The sequence below is a fragment of the Pseudorasbora parva genome, chromosome 15 (assembly GCF_024679245.1).
Source record: "Pseudorasbora parva isolate DD20220531a chromosome 15, ASM2467924v1, whole genome shotgun sequence".
In the NCBI taxonomy this organism is placed as follows: domain Eukaryota; kingdom Metazoa; phylum Chordata; class Actinopteri; order Cypriniformes; family Gobionidae; genus Pseudorasbora; species Pseudorasbora parva.
In genome coordinates this window covers 341,768-359,841 of record NC_090186.1, presented here as the reverse complement: position 1 = coordinate 359,841, position 18,074 = coordinate 341,768, and the positions used below count along the sequence as shown (strand labels likewise).

At 48.0% G+C, this 18,074-nt stretch overlaps 2 protein-coding genes across 3 annotated transcripts in view; both read left to right on the top strand.

Moving 5' to 3' along the window:
• The window catches only part of si:ch211-241j12.4 (guanine nucleotide exchange factor DBS), a 73,929-nt gene that overhangs the window by 26,067 nt on the left and 29,788 nt on the right, over positions 1 to 18,074 (top strand). For both annotated transcript variants that reach the window (XM_067416616.1, XM_067416617.1), the window contains exons 8-11: positions 2,441 to 2,587; positions 3,373 to 3,475; positions 3,605 to 3,733; positions 5,139 to 5,318. In XM_067416616.1, coding sequence (XP_067272717.1) covers positions 2,441 to 2,587; positions 3,373 to 3,475; positions 3,605 to 3,733; positions 5,139 to 5,318 — 559 coding nt within the window. The remainder of the gene's footprint in view (positions 1 to 2,440; positions 2,588 to 3,372; positions 3,476 to 3,604; positions 3,734 to 5,138; positions 5,319 to 18,074) is intronic.
• Positions 5,727 to 17,579, top strand: LOC137040860 (uncharacterized). Its single transcript, XM_067416602.1, has 12 exons — positions 5,727 to 5,868; positions 6,246 to 7,019; positions 7,089 to 7,182; positions 7,269 to 7,376; positions 9,407 to 11,236; positions 11,342 to 11,464; positions 11,661 to 11,789; positions 15,131 to 15,323; positions 15,874 to 15,998; positions 16,079 to 16,257; positions 16,862 to 16,995; positions 17,079 to 17,579. Exons 1-12 carry the CDS (start codon positions 5,846 to 5,848, stop codon positions 17,300 to 17,302), a joined length of 3,936 nt encoding a protein of 1,311 aa, XP_067272703.1. The 5' UTR covers positions 5,727 to 5,845; the 3' UTR covers positions 17,303 to 17,579.

The following is an 18,074-nucleotide window of genomic DNA, read 5'->3' as shown; positions in this document are numbered from 1 at the left end:
CCGGCTGTTGGCTAAACATCACTCTTCACACTTACTGACCGTCTAATCGCTAAACATCACTCTTCACACTTACGGACCGGCTGTTCCCTACACATCACTCTTCACACTTACTGACCGGCTGTTCCCTAAACATCGCTCTTCACACTTACTGACCGGCTGTTCACTACACATCACTCTTCACACTTACTGACCGGCTGTTGGCTAAACATCACTCTTCACACTTACTGACCGGCTGTTCCCTACACATCGCTCTTCACACTTATTGACCGGCTGTTCCCTAAACATCGCTCTTCACACTTACTGACCGGCTGTTCCCTAAACATCACTCTTCACACTTACTGACCGGCTGTTCACTACACATCACTCTTCACACTTTCTGACCGGCTGTTCCCTAAACATCACTCTTCACACTTACTGACCGGCTGTTCACTACACATCGCTCTTCACACTTACTGACCGGCTGTTCCCTACACATCACTCTTCACACTTACTGACCGGCTGTTCCCTAAACATCACTCTTCACACTTACTGACCGGCTGTTCACTACACATTACTCTTCACACTTACTGACCAGCTGTTCACTACACATCACTCTTCACACTTACTGACCGGCTGTTCCCTAAACATCACTCTTCACACTTCCTGACCGGCTGTTCACTACACATCACTCTTCACACTTACTGACCGGCTGTTCCCTACACATCACTCTTCACACTTTCTGACCGGCTGTTCCCTAAACATCACTCTTCACACTTACTGACCGGCTGTTCACTACACATCGCTCTTCACACTTACTGACCGGCTGTTCACTACACATCGCTCTTCACACTTACTGACCGGCTGTTCACTACACATCACTCTTCACACTTACTGACCGGCTGTTCCCTAAACATCACTCTTCACACTTACTGACCAGCTGTTCCCTAAACATCACTCTTCACACTTACTGACCGGCTGTTCACTACACATCACTCTTCACACTTACTGACCGGCTGTTCCCTAAACATCACTCTTCACACTTTCTGACCGGCTGTTCCCTAAACATCGCTCTTCACACTTACTGACCGGCTGTTCACTACACATCGCTCTTCACACTTACTGACCGGCTGTTCACTACACATCACTCTTCACACTTACTGACCGGCTGTTCCCTACACATCGCTCTTCACACTTACTGACCAGCTGTTCCCTAAACATCACTCTTCACACTTACTGACCGGCTGTTCACTAAACATCACTCTTCACACTTACTGACCGGCTGTTCACTACACATCACTCTTCACACTTACTGACCGGCTGTTCACTACACATCACTCTTCACACTTACTGACCGGCTGTTCCCTAAACATCACTCTTCAATCATACTGACCAGCTGTTCACTAAACATCACTCTTCACACTTACTGACCGGCTGTTCCCTAAACATCACTCTTCACACTTACTGACCGGCTGTTCCCTAAACATCACTCTTCACACTTACTGACCGGCTGTTCCCTAAACATCACTCTTCACACTTACTGACCAGCTGTTCCCTAAACATCACTCTTCACACTTACTGACCGGCTGTTCACTAAACATCACTCTTCACAGTTATTGACCGGCTGTTCCCTAAACATCACTCTTCACACTTACTGACCGGCTGTTCACTAAACATCACTCTTCACGCTTACTGACCGGCTGTTCCCTAAACATCACTCTTCACACTTACTGACCGGCTGTTCCCTAAACATCACTCTTCACACTTACTGACCGGCTGTTCACTAAACATCACTCTTCACACTTATTGACCGGCTGTTCCCTAAACATCACTCTTCACACTTACTGACCGGCTGTTCCCTAAACATCACTCTTCACGCTTACTGACCGGCTGTTCCCTAAACATCACTCTTCACACTTACTGACCGGCTGTTCCCTACACATCACTCTTCACACTTACTGACCGGCTGTTCACTACACATCGCTCTTCACACTTACTGACCGGCTGTTCACTAAACATCACTCTTCACACTTGCTGACCGGCTGTTCCCTAAACATCACTCTTCACACTTACTGACCGGCTGTTCCCTACACATCACTCTTCACACTTACTGACCGGCTGTTCCCTACACATCACTCTTCACACTTACTGACCGGCTGTTCACTACACATCCCTCTTCACACTTACTGACCGGCTGTTCACTACACATCCCTCTTCACACTTACTGACCGGCTGTTCCCTAAACATCACTCTTCACACTTACTGACCGGCTGTTCCCTAAACATCACTCTTCACACTTACTGACCGGCTGTTCCCTAAACATCACTCTTCACACTTACTGACCGGCTGTTCCCTAAACATCACTCTTCACACTTACTGACCGGCTGTTCCCTAAACATCACTCTTCACACTTACTGACCAGCTGTTCCCTAAAAATCACTCTTCACACTTACTGTGTGTGTAGGGATCTTGGCTTGGATGACCTGCTGAAGCAGTGTGTGTGTCTGTTGGAGAAGCTGCGCTTCCCAGAGAATGATCCCTGCTTTCAGGCCATGGCAGGAACGGTCCTGTATACGCACACCGCGCTAGAGATGCTGCGCAACTACAACAGGTTTGTGTGTTTGTGTGTGTGTTCAGCTCTCAGGTGCCCTGTGTGTGTGTTCAGCTCTCAGGTGCCCTGTGTGTATTGATGCCCTGTCTCTGTGTGTGTACATGTTTTTCTAGCCTGGCGGGGACTTCAACCTGAATGCACACAGACTCATGTCACTGTGGGGACCTAAATTGAGGTCCCCATTGGTACAAAAGCTTATAAATCATACAGAATGAGTTATTTTGAAAATGTAAAAATGCAGAAAGTTTCCTGTGATGGGTAGGTTTAGGGGCAGTGTGTGTGATGGGTAGGTTTAGGGGCAGTGTGTGTGATGGGTAGGTTTAGGGGCAGTGTGTGTGATGGGTAGGTTTAGGGGCAGTGTGTGTGATGGGTAGGTTTAGGGGCAGTGTGTGTGATGGGTAGGTTTAGGGGCAGTGTGTGTGATGGGTAGGTTTAGGGGCAGTGTGTGTGATGGGTAGGTTTAGGGGCAGTGTGTGTGATGGGTAGGTTTAGGGGCAGTGTGTGTGATGGGTAGGTTTAGGGGCAGTGTGTGTGATGGGTAGGTTTAGGGGCAGTGTGTGTGATGGGTAGGTTTATGGGCAGGGGCAGTGTAGGGGGATAGAATATATGGTTTGTACAGCATAATAACCATTACGTGTGTGTTGATACCCTGTCTGTGTGTGTTGCTGCTCATTGACGTGTGTGTGTGTTGCTGCTCACTGACGTGTGTGTGTGTTGCTGCTCACTGATACGTGTGTATGTGTGTGTGTGTGTGTGTGTTGCTGCTCACTGACGTGTGTCGTCAGGATAACTGCTGCGGTGCAGAAGGTGGAGATGTTGTGGCAGCAGGTGTTCTCCAGAGCTCGTGTCCAGCTCCAGCTGCTGCGTCTCCAGAGAGAAGCTGGACAGGTCAGAACATACACACTCAAACACTCTCTCACACACTCGCACTCGCGCTGGCTCTCGTGCTTGCTCTCTCTCCACTCTCTCCATACGCTCTCTCCACACTCTGAAGCACTCTGTGTTTGTGTATGTCAGATCCAGGAGCAGATGGAGGCGCTGCACCGGCAGAAGCTGCAGATGTTCAGGACTGAAGTGGCCAAAGACACGCACAGTGCTGCAGAGCTCCGGCTGCAGTTTGAGGCGTCAGTCTACACTCATGCCATGGTGAGACACACACACACACACACACACACACACACAGTCAGAGTTTCCTGTTATAAACACTGGTCTTAAAGCCTTCATCATCTTATGGGTTAGGGTTATAAGTGTTTATAAGCACTGGTCCTCTTCTGCTGTGCAAGCTCTGGTCCACCGCTCTGAGGATGGGTTAGGGTTATAAGCGTATATAAACACTGGTCTTAAAGCCTTTATCATCAGATGGGTTAGGGTTATAAGCGTATATAAACACTTGTCTTAAAGCCTTCATCATCTTATGGGTTAGGGTTATAAGTGTTTATAAGCACTGGTCCTCTTCTGCTGTGCAAGCTCTGGTCCACCGCTCTGAGGATGGGTTAGGGTTATAAGCGTATATAAACACTGGTCTTAAAGCCTTCATCATCGGATGGGTTGAGGTTATAAGCACTGGTCCTCTTCTGCTGTGCAGGCTCTGGTCCACCGCCCTGAGGATGGTTTAGGGTTATAAGCACTGGTCCTCTTCTGCTGTGCAGGCTCTGGTCCACCGCCCTGAGGATGGTTTAGGGTTATAAGCACTGGTCCTCTTCTGCTGTGCAGGCTCTGGTCTGCCGCTCCAAGGATGTCCTCCACATTTGTTAGGGTTATAAGTGTTTATAAGCACTGGTCCTCTTCTGCTGTTCAGGCTCTGGTCCACCGCCCTGAGGATGGGTTAGGGTTATAAGCACTGGTCCTCTTCTGCTGTGCAGTCTCTGGTCCGCCGCTCCGAGGATGGGTTAGGGTTATAAGCACTGGTCCTCTTCTGCTGTGCAGGCTCTGGTCCACCGCCCTGAGGATGGGTTAGGGTTATAAGCACTGGTCCTCTTCTGCTGTGCAGGCTCTGGTCCACCGCCCTGAGGATGGGTTAGGGTTATAAGCACTGGTCCTCTTCTGCTGTGCAGGCTCTGGTCCACCGCCCTGAGGATGGGTTAGGGTTATAAGCACTGGTCCTCTTCTGCTGTGCAGGCTCTGGTCCACCGCCCTGAGGATGGGTTAGGGTTATAAGCACTGGTCCTCTTCTGCTGTGCAGGCTCTGGTCCACCGCCCTGAGGATGGGTTAGGGTTATAAGCACTGGTCCTCTTCTGCTGTGCAGGCTCTGGTCCACCGCTCCGAGGATGGGTTAGGGTTATAAGCACTGGTCCTCTTCTGCTGTGCAGGCTCTGGTCTGCCGCTCCAAGGATGTCCTCCACATTTGTTAGGGTTATAAGTGTTTATAAGCACTGGTCCTCTTCTGCTGTGCAGGCTCTGGTCCGCCGCTCCGAGGATGTCCTCCACATGGGTTAGGGTTATAAGTGTTTATAAGCACTGGTCCTCTTCTGCTGTGCAGGCTCTTGTCCGCCGCCCTGAGGATGGGTTAGGGTTATAAGTGTTTATAAGCACTGGTCTTCTGCTGTGCAGGCTCTGGTCCGCCGCTCAGAGGATGTCCTCCACACTGTATCTGAGAGCCTCCCTGTATCCCAGAGGAGTGAGCCGTGGCTGAGGGATCTGAGGAGGAGTAAGGAGGAGCTGAGCTCTGAGGTCCAGCTCCAGCTACAGATCCTCCGGAGCGTGGAGGACTACCATCAGGCCCAACAGCGGGTATGTGCCCTGACCTCTGACCCAGAGTATCTCTCTCTCTCTCTCTCTCTCTCTCTCTCTCTCTCTCTCTCTCTCTCTCTCTCTCTCTCTCTCTCTCTCTCTCTCTCTCTCTCTCTCTCTCTCTCTCTCTCTCTCTCTCTCTCTCTCTCTCTCTCTCTCTCTCTCTCTCTCTCTCTCTCTCTCTCTCTCTCTCTCTCTCTCTCTCTCTCTCTCTCTCTCTCTCTCTCTCTCTCTCTCTCTCTCTCTCTCTCTCTCTCCTCTCTCTCTCTCTCTCCCCTCAGGTGTATCCATCCCAGTATTAGTCTCGCTCTGATGATCCCCATGCCTGTGATCCTCAGGTTCAGAGGCTGGTATGAGTGTGTGCTAGCCAGAGTCTCCTCCAGGAGCTGCAGTGGAGTGAGATCAGCTCTTCTCACACCTGAGCTCCAGACTCCACATCTTCCTCCAGAGGAACCCTGCCCACAGGTGGAGGAGCTGGTGAAGCTGGCCGGCTCGCCAACACCATCCCTGAGCCCAGCCTTCAGCAGATGGGCACTCAGCTCTCACACAGGTACACACACACCTGAAGTCTCGCTTACCTTGCGGACAGGTACACGCTTACCTGGCGGACTTCTGCCTCACACAGGTACACGCTTACCTGGCGGACTTCTGCCTCACACAGGTACACGCTTACCTGGCGGACTTCTGCCTCACACAAGTACACACAAACACCTGAGGTCTCGCTTACCTTGCGGACTTCTGCCTCACACAGGTACACGCTTACCTGGCGGACTTCTGCCTCACACAAGTACACACACACACCTGAGGTCTCGCTTACCTTGCGGACTTCTACATCTGAGAACTGCTCAAATGTGTAAAGGTTCAGGGCTTTATAGAGGTCCTGTCCCTGTGTTGATGTGGATCTGTGTGTGTGTGTAATGTCCACAGATGCATGACTCTGAGGAGACTCCTGACCTCAGCCGGTGTGGTTCCCCTTCAGGACCTCCATCTGGCCCTCCAGTGGCAGGATGAGTTCCTCAAGAGCTCCATCTCTTCAGCCAAACCTCCCTCGCTCTGCTCCTTCGACTCCGGCTTCGACTGTGCAGGGATCGGGCATCTGGAGGCCAGGAGGGACTTTCTCCACAGAAACCAGGATGAGTCCAAACCCCATCAGGAGAACATGAGCGGGTCTGAGTCTGAAGGCCAGCCTGAGCTAGTGTTGGGCTTACAGCGGGACAACACCAGGATTCAGATCGTTCCCAAAATCACGTCGGACTCTGTGAACCTGGAGATCTCAGTGAAGCGCTCAGCCAGCCTTCCCAAGAACCCCTGGCTGAGCCTGCCCATAGAGGACCTGGAGAGCTGCTATACGGTCACCATCCGGAGCTCCAGTCCCTCAGGCTTCCAGGAGCCTGAGCTGAGTCCTGCAGGAAATCTGAGCTCCAGTCCCTCAGGCTTCCAGGAGCCCGAGCTGAGTCCTGCAGGAAATCTGAGCTCCAGTCCCTCAGGCTTCCAGGAGCCCGAGCTGAGTCCTGCAGGAAATCTGAACTCCAGTCCACGGAGCTCCAGTCCTTCAGGCTTCCAGGAGCCTGAGCTGAATCCGGCTGGAAATCTACTCTCCAGTACACTCACGGATGGCGAAGAGAAGCCCGTGGACGGGGACCCGTCTCTCCTCTGGGACTCCTTCGACCTGCACAACCTCCGACCGGACTCTTATGAGCAGTAAGGCTGTGTTTTCATACAGTGATTAGTGAAGTGGCTTCCTTTAAGCCCTTGTGTCCTCTTGTGTAGGCTGAACGTGTCTATAGGTGACTGGGTTCAGAGAGAGCAGCGAGAGCTGAAGGAGGTGGAGGAGAGGCTGGAGCGAACTGCACAGATCCTGCAGGTGAGTCCACATCTTCCCGCTCTCTCCTGCTAAAGCGGTGTGATGTTGGAGCTGAAGCTGCAGATAGGATAATATCTTGTTTCCAGGAGGAGGAGTGTGTGCTTGCACAGGAAGTGGTCCTGGATGAGCTGTTGTGGTCCGAGGATCTACACAAACACTGGCCCGTATGGACTGAAGGACAGCAGCACATTACGGTCAGTCTGAGAACATTCGGTCTGTGCATGTTAACTCTAAAGAGCTCATTCTGAAGAGAATCTGATCGAGAACCAAACAAGTCTGACTCCAGTTTATCCGTTATAGTGTTAACCAATATGTTAATCCATCAGTTAAATAGTCAGGCCTAGCTTTAATTTAGCAGTTCGAACGTTAAAGAAAAACACTCAATTTAACTCTCATCAATCATCGATTTCCACACTATCCACTCTGATTATCAACAACCAAAGAAATGTATCATAAGTCATCCATTTCTACACTAGATGCCAATAGGCTTGGTCCGATAGCCAGTGTTACTGGTGTTCAGGCGAAACACTGCATACATCCCGCCCCACTGTTGATTCGATTGTTTTATAGTAATAAAATAATTTAGTTCAATTAGAGAACAGACACTACAGTTAAAAACTGAATGTGTCTGCTCAATACAGCGTGAGCCGAACAAGAGTCTCAGCACAAACACAGCAGGAGTCAGATCTTAATCTCGAAAGCGAGGAGTTGACTGACAAGACGGCTGAGGGAGATTGTTTTCTTCCAGCTGCGCTCCATTTTTCTGGCTGCTGTTTTAAGGGCCCGAGTGTGCTCGTTGTACCACAGCGTTGGATTATTTTCTTTAATCTTCTTTAAGCGCCGGGGAGCAACTATGTCTAAAGTGCTAGTAAAGAGAGAGTCAATAGTTTCTGTTGCAGCATCAAGTTCCTCTTGGCTATCTGTAATGCTGAGGAGATGGAACTGATGAGGAAGATTATGGACAAAGCAATCTTTAGTCGCAGCGGTTATCGTCCTGCCATATTTGAAGCGAGGGGACGGCTTTGCAGCCTTAGGGAAATTAAGTATACATGATATTAGGTAATGATCTGAGATGTCATCGCTCTGCTGCAGAATTTTAACAGTATCAACATTTATTCCATGTGACATTATTAGATCTAAAGTATGATTAAGGCGATGAGTGGGTCCCGATACGTGTTGTCTAACTCCAATAGAGTTTAGAATGTCTCTAAATGCCAATCCCAATGCGTCTTTTTCATTGTCTACATGGATATTAAAATCACCTGTAATTACTACTTTATCTACAGCTAATACTAACTCCGATACAAAACCAGCAAATTCTCTGATAAAGTCTGTATTGTGCCCTGGTGGCCTGTATACAGTAGCAAATGTCAAACGGGATTCATCATTTACACTACACAGCGTTACATAAAGCACCAAAACTTCAAAGGAATTATATTTGAAACTAGACTTCTGAGTAATACTAAAGATATTATAAATTACAGCAGCACCCTTTACCTTTCAGACATGGCTCATGTTTATAACCTTAATCTTGGGGTTAAACTCATTTAAAGTAATGTAATCGTCAGATTTTAGCCAGGTTTCTGTCAGACACAGAACATCTATATTATGATCTATAATCATATCATTAACAATAAGCACTTTTGGAGAAAGGGATTGAATATTCAGCTGCAGTCCACTCTTTGTAAATCTTCCCCACTTTTTTGAATGGGTTGTTTCACAATCCTCTCCAGGGTGCGGTTATTCCTATTGCTTGTACACTTTTTTTCTACCACATCTTTTCCTTCCCTTCGCCCCTCTATATTAATCTGCTTGGACACAGAGCTCTGTGAACAGCCAGCCTCTTCAGTCACCCTCCTTGTGCAAGATGATTATGTAGCCGACAGAACTAGACTGAGAGGCCATTTAAAGGCCTGCAGGTGTTTGAGTTCATTAGCTGATTAGTGTGGCTCCAGGAGTCTTCAATATTGAACCTTTTCACAATATTCTAATTTTCAAATACTGAATTTATTATTTTCCTTAGTTGCCAGTTATAATCTAAATTAATAAAAATCTGTAATATATCAGTGTGTGAATTGAATGAATATAATATACAAGTTTCATTTTTTGAATGGAATTGGTGAAATCAACTTTTTGATGATATTCTAATTATATGACCAGCACCTTTTATAACTGGACATTTTGTGTGCCAGGAGGTATGAATATCTTGCACTTTTTGTTCCAGATATCCCCAAGAGATCTGGCTGAATTTGGTGTGATTGGATTGGACGATGTCCTTAAGACTGAACTCCCTTCTTTGGACTCTGAGACTCAAGCTAGTGAAAGCGACTCGGACTCTCCAGAATCAGCCGATGAAAGGCCAGTGCAGCTGGACACTAGGTTTCCTGAGACGGGCAGGACTGGGATGCTCCGGGAGCTTAGAGATCTTCAGGTTCTTGGGGAGCAGATCATGGAGGAGCAGGTGAAGCTCGACGCACTGCGCTGCACAGAGACGCTGGCTCAAGTGGAGAGGAGGATGTTCCGGTCGCAGCTGGAGGAGGAGAAACGGGAGGTGGAGAAGATGGAGAGAAGCCTGAGCAGAGAGATGGAGAAAGCAAGCACGGCAAGGAAGAGGCCAAGCAAAGGCCGTAGAGTGGTCAAGTGTTCGGTCATGGAGAGGAACTTGCTAAAAGATCTGGATGGAGAGTTGAGGAGCTGTAGTCTTGACTCTGCTCAGTATACAGATGTGGAGAACACTGTTTCTTGTTTTATTCCAAATGCAGAGAAGCGCAGCAGTCCAGCGCCTGAGGATGCCAGTCTCTCAGACTCGAGTTTGAGTCCTGAGCCTTTGAGTTCAACGAGCCGGTCAGTTCTGAGTGAGATTGGGATAGGAGGTCCTGCAGCGGGCTCTGAATCCCTCCAGGAGGACCTGTCTTGTCATGATAAGGAGCCTTTTGGATTGAGCAGATTGTCTTCTCCTGATCAGGAACTGGAAGCCATGGACTCCACTGACAGCCCAAACGCCTGTCCTGAGCATCCTGAGGCGTCGTCATGTTCAGACGCTGGGGATTATGTTGCACCGGACACCAGTGGTCCGTCCTCCACCCAGAAGAGTCGCATGGTGCGGGATGCCTTTGATCCCGGAGGCGTCTCAACCGCACTGCAAAGGGCCTTTTCTCCTGACGACCAGCATGGCTGTTCAGAGCGGCGACCATCAGCCTCTGAGCCGCTCAACGCCTGCTCACAGAGCATATCTCCAGGTCTGCTCATGCAGAACAACAACAACAACACCGCAGTGGTGCTCAAGGAACAGATGTCCAGCTCCGCGGCCTCCCCAGAGACTCTGCAGACCTCCGGCTCCGCGGCCTCCCCAGACACTCATCAGACCTCTGGCTCCGCGGCCTCCCTAGAGACCGATCAGACCTCCGGCTTCGCGGCCTCCCTAGAGACCCGGCAGACCTCCGGCTCCGCGGCCTCCCCAGAGACTCATCAGACCTCCGGCTTCGCGGCCTCCCTAGAGACCCGGCAGACCTCCGGCTCCGCGGCCTCCCCAGAGACTCATCAGACCTCTGGCTCCGCGGCCTCCCCAGAGACTCATCAGACCTCCGGCTCCGCGGCCTCCCCAGAGACTCATCGGACCTCTGGCTCCGCGGCCTCCCCAGAGACTCATCGGACCTCTGGCTCCGCGGCCTCCCCAGAGACTCGGCAGACCTCCGGCTCCGCGGCCTCCACAGAGACTCATCAGACCTCCGCCTCCGTGGCCTCCACAGAGACTCATCAGACCTCCGCCTCCGTGGCCTCCACAGAGACTCATCAGACCTCCGCCTCCGTGGCCTCCACAGAGACTCATCAGACCTCCGTGGCCTCCACAGAGACTCATCAGACCTCTGGCTCTTCGGCCTCCCCAGAGACTAATCAGACCTCCGGCTCCGCGGCCTTCCTAGAGACTCGGCAGACCTCCGGCTCTGAGGGCTCCTGCTCCGCGGCCTCCCCAGAGATGGTTTCTCGTGATGGGGGAGGCTCCATGAGAGTCTGCAGATCTCCCATCCAGCAGCTGCAGATCAACACGAGACTGGTGAGGACCACAGGTTGATAGGGGGTGTGTGATGAGTATACGCTATGATAATGTCTTGATGTGTGGAAGCTGAGCTGTTAGTGGTCCCTTCCTCTTCTCAATCAGATAAGTGATTATAAGACGCCCATCGTGCTCGACACCGGGTCTGGTTTGATGAAGGCAGGCTTTGCGGACCAGGATTTTCCAACTACAGTGTTCCCGACGGTCATCGGCCATCCCAAATATGAGGTAGACTCTTACGTACTCTGGGACATCTATAGCAAATCACAGCAGGATGTAACTATCATCCAGATCTAACCTGCTAAATGAAACCATAATGCATGAAGAATTTTAATAACACTGACAGGACTTTGTGAAGCTGCTCTGAAATTGCTTGTTTGTGTCCCCCCGTGTGTTCTGGACTGATGATGGTCTTGTGTTCCAGGAGATCATGAACAGCAGTGTGGACAGAGAGCTGTACATCGGGCATGAAGCTCAGCACATGAGAGGCGTGCTTACACTGAAATATCCCATCAGGAACGGTGTTGTGCAAAACTGGGATGAGATGGAGATGGTGAGTCCTGACGGATCTGTTATTGGCCCTTCACTGTGGTTTAAGATATTGGAAGTTCTTTGACTGACATAAGGGATTTTATCTGCCTCATTTGATCAATTAACGGTTGATGACATGAACCCTGCTTGGTTAGAGAGTAACTCAAGCTGGGATGCCCACAGTATTACCAATGGACAGTCTCTCACTGGGAGCACAAACATTGGATGACTTGTCATTTCTTACAAATTTCTTAAAACTGATTCTAATTATTGGACCAAAAACCTCTGCACATAATAACCTAGAATACTGTCCAACACTCAATGAATACTCTGTCTGCTCTCGACACACAGACACACACGTCGTCAGTGAGGAACCTGGGTGTGCTCCCTATTAAACATCACATGCATATCTGTATAGATGAAAACGTTGACGGAAATAACTACATTTTGTATTTTGTAATTCGGTGGTCATTTTGTGACGTACTCAAACGCTCTTGCCTATAGCGTAAACACGATGCTTACTGGCATGCGCTCAGCTGATCGGTTTATCAGATGGACAGGAATGCGTTATGTAAACCCAATCCCACATTACAGTGAGTGTAGATCTGTAATCTGATCTGGGTCGGGTCTGCTCATGCCTTGAGCTCATATTGTTATATATGAAGAGGTCAGTGAGCTCGTATTGTTATATATGAAGAGGTCAGTGAGCTCGTATTGTTATATATGAAGAGGTCAGTGAGCTCGTATTGTTATATATGAAGAGGTCAGTGAGCTCGTATAGTTATATATGAAGAGGTCAGTGAGCTCGTATTGTTATATATGAAGAGGTCAGTGAGCTCGTATTGTTATATATGAAGAGGTCAGTGAGCTCGTATTGTTATATATGAAGAGGTCAGTGAGCTCGTATTGTTATATATGAAGAGGTCAGTGAGCTCGTATTGTTATATATGAAGAGGTCAGTGAGCTCGTATTGTTATATATGAAGAGGTCAGTGAGCTCGTATTGTTATATTTGAAGAGGTCAGTGAGCTCGTATTGTTATATATGAAGAGGTCAGTGAGCTCGTATTGTTATATATGAAGAGGTCAGTGAGCTCGTATAGTTATATATGAAGAGGTCAGTGAGCTCGTATTGTTATATATGAAGAGGTCAGTGAGCTCGTATAGTAATATATGAAGAGGTCAGTGAGCTCGTATAGTTATGTATGAAGAGGTCAGTGAGCTCGTATAGTTATGTATGAAGAGGTCAGTGAGCTCGTATTGTTATGTATGAAGAGGTCAGTGAGCTCGTATTGTTATATATGAAGAGGTCAGTGAGCTCGTATAGTTATATATGAAGAGGTCAGTGAGCTCGTATTGTTATATATGAAGAGGTCAGTGAGCTCGTATAGTTATGTATGAAGAGGTCAGTGAGCTCGTATTGTTATATATGAAGAGGTCAGTGAGCTCGTATTGTTATATATGAAGAGGTCAGTGAGCTCGTATTGTTATGTATGAAGAGGTCAGTGAGCTCATTGTTATATATGAAGAGGTCAGTGAGCTCATTGTTATATATGAAGAGGTCAGTGAGCTCGTATTGTTATATATGAAGAGGTCAGTGAGCTCGTATTGTTATATTTGAAGAGGTCAGTGAGCTCGTATTGTTATATTTGAAGAGGTCAGTGAGCTCGTGTTGTTATATATGAAGAGGTCAGTGAGCTCGTGTTGTTATATATGAAGAGGTCAGTGAGCTCGTGTTGTTATATATGAAGAGGTCAGTGAGCTCGTATTGTTATATATGAAGAGGTCAGTGAGCTCGTATTGTTATATATGAAGAGGTCAGTGAGCTCGTATTGTTATATATGAAGAGGTCAGTGAGCTCGTATAGTTATGTATGAAGAGGTCAGTGAGCTCGTATTGTTATGTATGAAGAGGTCAGTGAGCTCGTATTGTTATATATGAAGAGGTCAGTGAGCTCGTATTGTTATGTATGAAGAGGTCAGTGAGCTCGTATTGTTATGTATGAAGAGGTCAGTGAGCTCGTATTGTTATATATGAAGAGGTCAGTGAGCTCGTATTGTTATGTATGAAGAGGTCAGTGAGCTCGTATTATGTATGAAGAGGTCAGTGAGCTCGTATTATGTATGAAGAGGTCAGTGAGCTCAGTTATATATGAAGAGGTCAGTGAGCTCAGTTATATATGAAGAGGTCAGTGAGCTCAGTTATATATGAAGAGGTCAGTGAGCTCGTATTGTTATATATGAAGAGGTCAGTGAGCTCGTATTGTTATGTATGAAGAGGTCAGTGAGCTCAGTTATGTATGAAGAGGTCAGTGAGCTCAGTTATATATGAAGAGGTCAGTGAGCTCAGTTATATATGAAGAGGTCAGTGAGCTCGTATTGTTATACATGAAGAGGTCAGTGAGCTCGTATTGTGATATATGAAGAGGTCAGTGAGCTCGTATTGTTATATATGAAGAGGTCAGTGAGCTCGTATTGTTATATATGAAGAGGTCAGTGAGCTCGTATTGTTATATATGAAGAGGTCAGTGAGCTCGTATTGTTATGTATGAAGAGGTCAGTGAGCTCAGTTATATATGAAGAGGTCAGTGAGCTCGTATTGTTATATATGAAGAGGTCAGTGAGCTCAGTTATATATGAAGAGGTCAGTGAGCTCAGTTATATATGAAGAGGTCAGTGAGCTCGTATTGTTATACATGAAGAGGTCAGTGAGCTCGTATTGTGATATATGAAGAGGTCAGTGAGCTCGTATTGTTATATATGAAGAGGTCAGTGAGCTCGTATTGTTATATATGAAGAGGTCAGTGAGCTCGTATTGTTATATATGAAGAGGTCAGTGAGCTCGTATTGTTATATATGAAGAGGTCGGTGAGCTCGTATTGTTATATATGAAGAGGTCAGTGAGCTCGTATTGTTATATATGAAGAGGTCAGTGAGCTCGTATAGTAATATATGAAGAGGTCAGTGAGCTCGTATAGTTATATATGAAGAGGTCAGTGAGCTCGTATTGTTATATTTGAAGAGGTCAGTGAGCTCGTATTGTTATATTTGAAGAGGTCAGTGAGCTCGTATTGTTATATATGAAGAGGTCAGTGAGCGCGTATTGTTATATATGAAGAGGTCAGTGAGCTCGTATTGTGATATATGAAGAGGTCAGTGAGCTCGTATAGTTATATATGAAGAGGTCAGTGAGCTCGTATTGTTATATATGAAGAGGTCAGTGAGATGTGCTGAAGGTGTTTAGAGTTCATATAATCTTCCAGAATCTGCAGACGTCACATCATGGGGCGTTCATTAGCCAGAACGTTCTCACTCAGACCGCAGGATTGACGTGTGTGTGCTCTCCTCTCTCCCTCTCTCCGTTAGATCTGGCAGCATGCGTTCCAGCAGTTGTGTGTGAGGTCCTCAGATCACCCGGTGCTGCTGACGGAGGCGGCCATGAGCTCGGCCCAGAGCCGGCTGAGGACGGTGGAGCTGATGTTCGAGAGCTTCAGTGTTCCTCTGCTGAGTGTGGCCCTACAGGCGGTGCTGGCTCTCTACGCTTCAGGACGCACCACAGGTCTCGCACGCGCACACGCGCACGCACACACACACACACGCGCACGCACACACACACACACAATCAACTTTATTTCTATCGCGCTTCTCCAGCGGCGATTGTGTCAGAGCAGCTTCAGTGTTAAACAGGACAATACTGCAGCAGAATTAGATTTGGCTGTACAGTCGTTCTGGAGTAAACAGTGATGTTATCAGCTTATTTTAATTTATCATAGAGAGACAATGCTGGCAGATCAGTATTATAGTTTATAGAATTAAATAAGTAATAATAATTAATTAATGTTATTTGTATATTTAGTTGAATTACTCTGATCATAATGTTAGTGTCCCCAACTGAGCAAGCCAAGCCAAAGGCGACCAAAGGAACCGAAACTCCATCAGGGCATGATGGAGAAAAATAAACCTTAGAGAAACCAGACTCAGTTCTCCTCTGGCCTATTAACACACAGCGGAGGATTATTATTCTGGACACCTTACACACACACACACATGAACCGTGAGACACTGAGGCTCGAGCTGAAGGAGCTGTGTGTGTGTGTGTGTGCACGCAGGTGTGGTCCTGGACTCTGGAGATGGTGTCAGTCACAGTGTTCCGGTGTTCGAGGGTTACTGTCTGCCTCACGCTGTGCAGCGCTTCAGCCTCGCCGGAGCGGACGTCACCCTGCAGCTGCAGAAGGTACACACACTCTCGCTCGCTCACTCAAACCTTTTCTGGTTTCAGTGACATGATTTCTGTGTGTGTGTGTGTACGTGCAGCTGCTGCTGGAGCAGGGTGTGTGTATGCGGACGTCAGCAGAGCTGGAGATTGTGCGTGAGATGAAGGAGAGCTGCTGCTGTGTGGCTCTGGACTATGAAGCGGAGATGAAGAGGTCATCAGAAGTGCTGTACACACTCCCTGACGGACGGGTCGTCTCGCTGACCTCTGAGCGCTTCAGGTAACTCACCTGTGTGTGTGTGTGTGTGTGTGTGTGTGTGTGTGTGTGTGTGTGTGAGGGGTCGTCATCAGAAGTGCTGTACACACTCCCTGACGGACGGGTCGTCTCGCTGACCTCTGAGCGCTTCAGGTAACTCACCTGTGTGTGTGAGTGTGTGAGGTGAGTATCTGCTGAGTTTGGGTTTATTAATGAGACACGCTCCAGTTCATGAGCAATGAAAGCGGCGTCACGATTATAGTCTGCTGTCTGCTTCTTATTTATTAAATCCAGCGATTGGCTGAAGAAACCTTTATTAAAATTAAGATCAAATTTATACAAAACAATTCACTTTAACAAATCACAGTATTACACAAAAAATAAATCACCAAAATCATTTCTGACCCACTCGCATCTTTGCACTTCTCATAATCAGATGAAATTTAAAATTATGTTTAGACATAAATATGAAATAAAACAATGTTTAATGGCTACAGCAAGTATAGTAAGCTCCAGATAAACGTCATGTCTGGATTGGAGCAAACGTTTTACTGGTGAGGGGTCATGAGCGCGCTCGTGCTAGATTGTCATAGCTAGATTGACGCTCTCACGGTCTCATCACACACAGGGCACCGGAGATCCTCTTCCGGCCGGAGCTGATTGGACGAGATCATTATGGGATGCACGAGAGCGTCTTCAAGTCCGTTCTGCAGTCCGACATCGACCTCCGCCGCAGTTTGGTGGGGAACATCCTGCTGTCAGGTATGAGAGCCAATCACAGGCCAGGAGCTGTAACGTGTGACTGGCCAATCACAGGCAGGAGCACTAACATGTGATGTGTTTAGGCGGGAACACGCTGCTCCGGGGCCTTCCGGAGCGCCTGCGGTGGGAAATCGGCAGCTTGTGTCCGGGTGTGAGTGTGTGTGTGCTCAGCCCTCCGGATCGGGACTCCTCCGTGTGGAGCGGGGGCTCAGCGCTGGCGAGCCGGACAGGAGCCAGCCCATCCTGGATCAGCGCGGAGGAGTACGAGGAGTTCGGCCCACAGATCGTCTTCAGGAAGTGCTTCTGAATCAGGAGTTTTAACTCAGGTCTCCAAGAGGAACAGCCCTTTTAACCCGTGTGTGTGTGTGTGTGTGTATGGATTGCATCAATCAGAATGTCTGTCTCTTTATATTAATTATAATCTAATCAAATATAATATGTAAATCTATAGAGTATATATGTTTATCTATGAGATATTAATGTGCTGTTTGTGATGCTCTTCATGAGGCTGATAAAGCATCAACTACCCGGATCTGGATCCGTCACACCGGTTCCTCCATATGCAGTTCCTCTGACACGAGTGTGTGTGTTGCTGAGCAGTATTGGGGTTGTTTGTATCACTTCACGTGTGTTTCCTCCGGTGTGTTCACGTGTGTGTGTGTGTGTGTGTGGACTGAGCTGTGTGTGTGTCGGATCCGGATCCCGTCGTGTGTTTAATGCTGGATGTGTTGATCTGTATTAGCCTTGAATGATCCTCATCCGTGTCTGAACTGGGTAATGTCTGGAGCGTTTTACAATAAATATGACTTCTAAACCGCTTGTGCTGCCTCGTGTCTGGAATAGAATATCCCATAACCTCAGGAGTGCTGAAGCTGACGTCGCTTTCCCAAAAATGAATATATTGTAATGGGAAGAAAAAGAATGCAACACTGCTTTTTTTCTGAATAAGAGGCAAACCTTAGGAAAGAGCTTCCGCCTGGCCGTTAGGAGAGCCCTCAGATAGGAGTCCCATGACCCCACAGGTCGCCAGAACGGCCTCTGTCTGACACACAGGAGGATATTCTGAAGTGTGTGTGTTC